This window comes from Ammospiza nelsoni, chromosome 21 (assembly GCF_027579445.1).
Source record: "Ammospiza nelsoni isolate bAmmNel1 chromosome 21, bAmmNel1.pri, whole genome shotgun sequence".
Taxonomy (NCBI): domain Eukaryota; kingdom Metazoa; phylum Chordata; class Aves; order Passeriformes; family Passerellidae; genus Ammospiza; species Ammospiza nelsoni.
Window position 1 is genome coordinate 9,281,465 of NC_080653.1, and position 8,536 is coordinate 9,290,000.

General features: G+C 46.9%; 1 protein-coding gene across 2 annotated transcripts in view; it reads left to right on the plus strand.

Annotated features, from left to right (window-relative positions):
- The first annotated feature begins 350 nt into the window (after window positions 1-350).
- Window positions 351-8,536, plus strand: part of DHX40 (DEAH-box helicase 40) — an 18,231-nt gene continuing 10,045 nt past the window's right edge. Inside the window, exons 1-8 of one of the 2 annotated variants that reach the window (XM_059487175.1) lie at window positions 351-489; window positions 1,636-1,781; window positions 4,334-4,453; window positions 5,507-5,737; window positions 5,893-5,959; window positions 6,812-6,943; window positions 7,429-7,528; window positions 7,811-7,897. In XM_059487175.1, coding sequence (XP_059343158.1) covers window positions 351-489; window positions 1,636-1,781; window positions 4,334-4,453; window positions 5,507-5,737; window positions 5,893-5,959; window positions 6,812-6,943; window positions 7,429-7,528; window positions 7,811-7,897 — 1,022 coding nt within the window. Of the gene's footprint in view, window positions 490-1,027; window positions 1,389-1,635; window positions 1,782-4,333; window positions 4,454-5,506; window positions 5,738-5,892; window positions 5,960-6,811; window positions 6,944-7,428; window positions 7,529-7,810; window positions 7,898-8,536 lie in introns of those variants that run through there. The other variant, XM_059487176.1, reaches the window with a different exon arrangement.

The following is an 8,536-nucleotide window of genomic DNA, read 5'->3' on the forward strand; positions in this document are numbered from 1 at the left end:
GTCACTGAATAAATCTGAGCAGCCTGGCCCTCGCGCATTGATTTCGAGTTCCTTCCAACCCTTCGCGCTTTGTAATTTGGTAATTTTTGTCATTTTTTGAGCAATTCCCGGACTCTAAAGCGCCGCGAGGGCCTGAGGGGAGAGCGGGGGGCGTGGCCTAAGGAAGAGGCGGGAAGCTGCGTGGGGGCGTGGCTTAACGAGGAGGCGGGAACTGGGGCGTGGCGCGCATGCGCGTGGCGCGCGGCACCGGCGGGGTGGGGGGGGCGCGCACGGGGGGTTCCCGCCGGGGGCGCGCGTGGGCGGGGCCTCAGGTGAGGCAGGGGAGCCGCAGGTGAGCCCCGGGAGCCGCCATGGACGGCCCCGCCCTGCCCATCCGCCGCTCCCGCCGAGAGCTGGTGGAGGCCGTGAGGGAGCGGCCCTTCCTCATCGTCACCGGCGAGACGGGCAGCGGTAAAAGCACGCAGCTGCCCAGGTACCTCTACGAGGCAGGTAACGGAACCCCCCCCCCCGCCGCTCCGCGGGCTGCGGATGTGGGACACGAGCACCGATAAACGCATCCGGCTGTGCCCCTGTCCCCTCACGGGTGACGCAGCTTCGGGCTGGGATGTGGTGAGAGGAGGTGCCTCGGTTAAACCTTTTAAATAATAAAAAACAACCCCAAACTGTGGCTATGTGTACGTTATGTAGGTACGTGATATAAAGTGACCTGGAGCAGCTCAGCTCAGCGTCCTACAGTCACTGGGGATGTTCAGTCTGGAGAAAGCTCCAGGGGTGATCTTAAAGCTTGAAGGAGTCTGGAGTGACAGGGAATTGCCAGAGAGCAGGATCAGGTGGGGTATTGGAAAAGAATTGTTCTCTGTGAGGATGGGAGAGCCTGGCACCGGCTGCTCAGGGAATCTGCCCCATCCCCATGAGCATCCAAGGCTGGAGAAGACTCACAGCAACTTGTCATAGTGGAAGATGTTCCAAGAGGGGGTGGAACGAGATGATCTTTAATGTCCCTTCTGTGAAAAATGCGTATTTTTATGATTGGCTTTTTCCAAATATTCAAATGAATGTTATATGTGCTGTGTTATAAAGTAAGGCTGTATTAAGTCTCTTAAGTAGTGTGGTAAATATAGTTTTAGGTTACAACAAAGTGTTAAAATAGAAACTATGCTGTGGAAGGTACTTTTTTAAAGAAAGGACTTTGAGCGAGAAAGCAGCCACAGGACACCTGAATCTTTCAAAGAAAGAGAATTTATTGCTCCATTATCAGAAGAAATGAACTTCTTCCTGCCTCAAAGGTGCTGTTAGGATTCAGAGAAAGAAGCTGACACTGCCCAGACGGAATCCTGTGTTTGAATGGGATTTATGCATCATGTATGAGCTGTATGAATATGCAACAGGTTATTGTTTTTAAGGGTTAATCCTCTGTTAACGTGGGTCCTTTTTCAGTCTTATTTTGCCCAGAAAGAGGTGCCCAGACATCTGTAACTCTTTGTTTCTATTGTCTCATATTGTCCTAATGCCAATTATCCAAATTATTATTTCTCTAGCTACATTACTATTTTTATAACCATTTTATCACTGTTGAACTTTTAAAATGTTAAAAACCCGAGCGATTGGTGTTTTTCACTCTGTGTCCCCCCCCAGGGCTGGCCGGGCACGGAGCCATCGGTGTGACCCAGCCCCGGCGCGTGGCCACCGTGTCGGTGGCACAGAGGGTGGCCGAGGAGATGGGCTGTGCCCTGGGCACCCTCGTGGGGTACCAGGTGCGATTCGACGACTGCACCTGCGAGGTGGGACCTGGGGGCTGCTCTGGGGGTGGGACAGGGTCACCCGGGGGGCTGGGGGCTGTCCCAGGGCTTTGGGAAGGGGCTGTCCCAGCTGTTGGTGTCCCCTGGCTCGTTTGAGGGAGGATTTTGGGGCACCTTGCAGGTGAAACATTGCCAAGCACCCCTTGTGGTGCTGTGCATGAGGTCAGGGATGTGCCAGGGTCACCCAGGTGGCAGGGGGCTGTCCCAGGGCTTTGGGAAGGGGCTGCTGGTGTCCCCTGGCTCATCTGAGGGAGGTTTTTGGGCACCTTGCAGGTGAAACATTGCCAAGCACCCCTTGTGGTGCTGTGCATGAGCACAATAAGAATTATTTTAGCTGTGAAATCCTACATCATGCATGCATCAGGCCCTTAAACATTTTAAGGCAAATCCTTGTGGTGCCCAGGATGTGCCAGGGTCACCCGGGGGGCTGGGGGCTGTCCCAGGGCTTTGGGAAGGGGCTGTCCCAGCTGTTGGTGTCCCCTGGCTCATTTGAGGGAGGATTTTGGGGCACCTTGCAGGTGAAACGTTGCCAAGCATGAGCACAGTAAGAATTATTTTAGCTGTGAAATCCTGCATCAATACGTGGGCCAGGTCCTTAAATATCTTTTAAGGAAAATCCTTGTGGTGCCCTGGGGGTGTGCCAGGGTCGTCCAGGCAGCAGGGGGCTGTCCCAGGGCTTTGGGAAGGAGCTGTTGGTGTCCCCTGGCTCATTTGAGGAAGGATTTTGGGGCACCTTGCAGGTGAAACATTGCCAAGCATGAGCACAGTAAGAATTATTTTAGCTGTGAAATCCTACATCAATGCATGCATCAGGCCCTTAAACATTTTAAGGAAAATCCTTGTGGTGCCCAGGGATGTGCCAGGGTCACCCGGGGGGCTGGGGGCTGTCCCAGCTGTTGGTGTCCCCTGGCTCATTTGAGGGAGGATTTTGGGGCACCTTGCAGGTGAAACATTGCCAAGCACCCCTTGTGGTGCTGTGCATGAGGTCAGGGATGTGCCAGGGTCACCCAGGTGGCAGGGGGCTGTCCCAGGGCTTTGGGAAGGGGCTGCTGGTGTCCCCTGGCTCATCTGAGGGAGGTTTTTGGGCACCTTGCAGGTGAAACATTGCCAAGCACCCCTTGTGGTGCTGTGGATGAGCACAATAAGAATTATTTTAGCTGTAAAATCCTACATCATGCATGCATCAGGCCCTTAAACATTTTAAGGCAAATCCTTGTGGTGCCCAGGGATGTGCCAGGGTCACCCGGGGGGCTGGGGGCTGTCCCAGGGCTTTGGGAAGGGGCTGTCCCAGCTGTTGGTGTCCCCTGGCTCATTCGAGGGATGATTTTGGGGCACCTTGCAGGTGAAACGTTGCCAAGCATGAGCACAGTAAGAATTATTTTAGCTGTGAAATCCTGCATCAGTACATGGGCCAGGTCCTTAAATATCTTTTGAGGAAAATCCTTGTGGTGCCCTGGGGGTGTGCCAGGGTCGTCCAGGCAGCAGGGGGCTGTCCCAGGGCTTTGGGAAGGAGCTGTTGGTGTCCCCTGGCTCATTTGAGGAAGGATTTTGGGGCACCTTGCAGGTGAAACATTGCCAAGCATGAGCACAGTAAGAATTATTTTAGCTGTGAAATCCTGCATCAATACGTGGGCCAGGTCCTTAAATATCTTTTAAGGCAAATCCTTGTGATGCCCAGGGATGTGCCAGGGTCACCTGGGGGGCTGGGGGCTGTCCCAGGGCTTTGGGAAGGGGCTGTCCCAGCTGTTGGTGTCCCCTGGCTCATTCGAGGGATGATTTTGGGGCACCTTGCAGGTGAAACGTTGCCAAGCATGAGCACAGTAAGAATTATTTTAGCTGTGAAATCCTGCATCAATACATGGGCCAGGTCCTTAAATATCTTTTAAGGAAAATCCTTGTGATGCCCAGGGATGTGCCAGGGTCACCCAGGGGGCAGGGGGCTGTCCCAGGGCTTTGGGACGGGGCTGTCCCAGCTGTTGGTGTCCCCTTGTGGAAATGCATAAAATCAGAAAGTTTTGGGAAAGCTGCAGAAGGCAGGCCTCAGAGACAGCAGAACTGTCTCTCAGACAGTTTAGAGCTCAGCAGTAGCCATAAGTCAGCAGAAAAATGATGTAAAATGTAGAAAAGCCAAGACAAATAGAACAATGGTCTGTGTATTAACACTTGTCTGGAATAACTCCCTAAATACAGAAAAGTTTATCTAGCAAGATATTAGGAAGTTTTTAAGCTTAATAATGGAGCTCTGTGCATTGTGTTTTAAGGCTTGGTAGGTATTGTATTCAAAATAAGCAAGCATTGACTCATTTGAGGGAGGTTTTTGGGCACCTTGCAGGTGGAACATTGCCAAGCACCTGTGCTGCTGTGTGTGAGCAGAATGAGAATTATTTTAGCTGTAAAATCCTCTATCAGTGCATGGGCCAGGCCCTTAGGTATCTTTTAAGGAAAATCCTTGTGGTGTGCTGGGTAAATGTGTAGAAGGGTTTGCTTTGAGATGGAAGGCCAGGCTGGCAGTGACAGTGTGACTGCCCTTGCAGGACACTGCCATCAGGTACATGACTGACGGGTGCCTGCTGAGGCACATCCTGGCTGACCCCCTGCTCAGCAAGTACAGTATCATCATTTTGGATGAAGCCCACGAGAGGAGCCTCAGCACTGTGAGTGCCTCTCATGGCTGGGTTTTGGGTCACTGTTTCTGCTTTTCTGTGCTCTGTTTATCCCTTCCTTTCACTTCAGCACGATCCCCAAGGGGTTTGGACTGACTTTCCATGGATGTGCTTTGTCCTTTTGCTGCTTTGTTCAGTCCATGCTGCATAAGTTGAAAATAAGATGTAGCCTCTAATAGTGTTGGATTTTTGTAGTGGTTGCATTTAAATGCAATTAAAACTTTGCTGGCTGTTGAATACTCTCCCAAAATTTCCAGGAGTTTGAAGGCAGAGCACAGACTTTCTAGAATACTTGTTTAAAAAATAAACCACCACAAAATACACCAAAAAAAGCCAAAAAAACTCTCTTGTCCAATGTTTTTTAGGGTGTGTATGTGACTGTGCAGAGAGATTATGGCTGTTGGGTCCATGGAAGCATCTAGACCTGAGTCCCAAAGGTCACCCTGACCCTTGTGTGGCCAGCAAAGGGACATTGAGGTCACTGAGACCTCAGGAGATTGTGCTGTGTGTCAGACAACCTCCTGCTCCAGCAAACCATCTCCCAGTCCAGTGGAAAAAAGGGAAAATTATCTCCTGAATCCCAGTTTGCCCTCAGGCATCTGAGGGAATTGCAAATAACTGAGCTGAAGTGGTGGAAGGAGCAGATTTGTAATTCAGAGCAGCACAGAGGAAAATAAACTTGCTGAGGTCGTAGCAATAAATAAAACCAAGGAAGGGCGTACACACAGTCAGGGGACATGGCTGGAAAATGGGATGAAAAATGGGGCTGAGGTAACTTCTCACAAATGACTTGACCAAGAGTGTAAAAATGAAAAACAAAGGGGTTTGAGTTACACTGGTGCTGTGAGGAGAGCTGGTAAAAAAGTCATTAAACTCTAGAAACCAAAATATCCAGGCCAAATGTGTGTTTTCTTCAGAGTGCTTAGGCCCGGAATATGTGATTTTCACTCTATCAATGGGATAAAATAATCAAATTTCCAAGTTTTTCAGGCTCTTCTAAGAAAACCAGGGTATTAACATCAGCTGTTTCTGTTTTTCTGCCAGGATATTTTATTTGGTTTGCTGAAGAAGCTGTTCCTGCAGGAGAAGCCAGCAGGCAGGAGGACAGACATGAAGGTGGTGGTGATGTCAGCCACCCTGGAGGTGGAGAAGCTCTCAGAGTTCTTTGGGCACTGCTCAGTGCTGCACATTCCAGGCAGGAGTTACCCTGTCAAGGAGATATTCTGCAACCTGCTGAGCCCCAGGGATGTGGGCAGCTCTGCCTATGTCACAGAGGTTTGTTTTCTCTGGTTTTGGGGTGTTTTTCACCTGGAGGAATGAGCTGTTCTGTTGTGTTCTCAGCATCTCTGCAGGAAGCAGGGGAGGATCAGTTGGGATGGTGAATTAAATGGGATTTCAACTGATTTTGCCTTGTTTTTTGTTTGTTCCAGGCTGTGAAGGTCGCCCTGGATGTTCACTTAAATGAACCAGAAGGTGACATCCTGGTTTTTCTCACAGGTGAGGATTTTCCTGGGTGAATTATGGCACTGCCAGCAAAGCAGAAAAGCCTCCAGAGCCTGCCTGGTGTCTCCCAGAGCAGAGAGAAGGGAAAGGTGCAGTTGATGCACAAAGTCCTGTGCAATGGTAATTTCCGAGCTTTTTAGGAATAACCAGATTGACTCTGTGTTGTCTGCATGGTTTAGTTTGTTGTTAACTCAGGGAGGAAGAATTATTTGAGCTGTAAAATTCTACATCAATGCATGGGCCGGGCCTATATCTATTATCTAATATCTAATAAAAATATATCTAATTTTAAAGGCATATCCTTGGTGGGAGGCCCTGTGGAAAGGCTGGGTGTCACCTCCCAAACCCCCTCTCATTAATTCCTGATTTTAATGGTGAATTATTTTAGCTGTAAAATCCTACATCAATGCATGGGCCAGGCCCAAATCTAATATATAATATTAATATCTAATATCTAATAAAAATATATCTAATCTTTTAAGGCAAATCCTTGGTGGGAGGCCCTGTGGAAAGGCTGGGTGTCACCTCCCAAACCCCCTCTCATTAATTGCTCATTTTAGTCATGAATTATTTTAGCTGTAAAATCCTACATCAGTGCATGGGCCAGGCCCAAATCTAATATTAATATCTAATAAAAAGATATCTAATCTTTTAAGGCAAATCCTTGGTGGGAGGCCCTGTGGAAGGGCTGGATGTCACCTCCCAAATCCCCTCTCATTAATTCCTCATTTTAATGATGTTGGCATATTACATATTGACAAAACAATTTTCTTTGAAGGCGTTGCAAACCAGGAAGGCAGAGCTGTAGCTAATTAGGTGACTGAAATGCTCTTGTGTGTCTTTTAGGGCAGAATGAGATAGAGAGAGCTTGTGATGTGCTTTTCAAGAGAGCAGAGTCCATCGATTACCGCTACGAGGTGCACGACCGCGCTGTGGAGGGGCTCCTCATCCTGCCCCTCTACGGCTCCATGTCCACAGGTCAGAGCCAAAATCTCACTTCATCACAGCAATCTGAGCTGCAGGGCTTGTTATGGATATCATCCTCATCAGATTGTCTGTTTGGGTTGGGAAAAGGGTGGGAATGGACCCCTTTGGGGCACTTTGGGGTGGGGTTTTATTGTGGTCATCATGAACTAAATCAAACTTCAGCCTTCTCTGCTTGAGCCTCCAGTCAAAGTCCAGATCCAAGTCTGGATATGACTTCAAGATCCTCAGTTAGGAAGGGGATACTGAGTAACTGAAAGCCCAGATTACTTCACACTTTACCTTACTTTACCTTACTTTACCTTACTTTACCTTACTTTACCTTACTTTACCTTACTTTACCTTACTTTACCTTACTTTACACTTTATTTTGCTTTGTTTTGCATTGCTTTATTATGCATACTTTGTTTTATATTGCTTGGTTTTATTTTATTTTATTTTGTCATCTTATTTTATGTCATCATTTTCTGTCATTTTAGATCAACAGAAAAGGATATTTTTGCCAGCCCCCAGAGGCATCAGAAAATGTGTGGTCTCCACAAACATTGCTGCAACATCTCTGACCATTGAAGGAGTCAGGTATTGATTTCTGTCTCTCATAGCAGAGGGAATAATTCAGAAAGGTCTGGGTTTGGAAAAACACATTTATTCTGCTACTATTGCCTTTTTTTGGGTGTGTAGTAAGAAAACCATTGATATTATTATAGTCTTAGAGGTGACCAATATTTTTGAATCTATTTTGAAGTCAAATCTACTGAATAACCAGGGTCTAGGTAGAATAAATGTGTTTTTTAAAATTAAATCCTTGTGTCAGTTCCCTGCTAAACCCTGGTTTTTACCTCTCTGGATTGTTTATTTCAGATATGTGGTGGACAGTGGCTTTGTGAAGCAGTTGAACCATAATCCCAGAGTGGGTTTGGACATCCTGGAGGTGGTTCCCATCTCAAAGTAAGTGAAAAATGTCACTCACTTATTGTTTCTGGGAGCTGCTCTGGGAATAATGCTCTGTGTTAAAAAAATAAATAAAAAATAGGCAGCAACCTCAAAGCCCCATGATTTAAAACCACTTCAAGGTTTTAAAACCACTTTAAAGTTTAAAAACTATTGAAGATTTAAAAACCATTTTAAGGTTTAAAGCCACTTTAAGGTTTAAAAACCAATTTAAGGTTTAAAACTACTTTAAGTTTTAAAACCCACTTTAAGATTTAAAATCACTCAAGGGTTTAAAAACCACTTTACGGTTTGAAACCACTTTAAGATTTAAAAACACTTTAAGGTTTTAAAACCATTTTAAGGTTTAAAAACCACTTCAATTGATTTTAATTAACTAATTTAAAACCAAGTGAAAAGCAGTTCAGGATATGCAATTTCCTAAAAGTTACAGATATTTAGGAGGAATTGGCATTGTCTTGAGTTCTGAGCAGTGCTGGCTGAATACGACAGCATCCCAAAAACGCACAAAAATTCTTCTTTATTTCTTGCACAACTGGATTTTTCAGCTGCTGTGCAGGAATACATGTTCCATCTGTAAAGAGAGACATTTTGTGCTTGTTTGGGGGCTACCAGAAGGGATGAAAGGTTTGAATA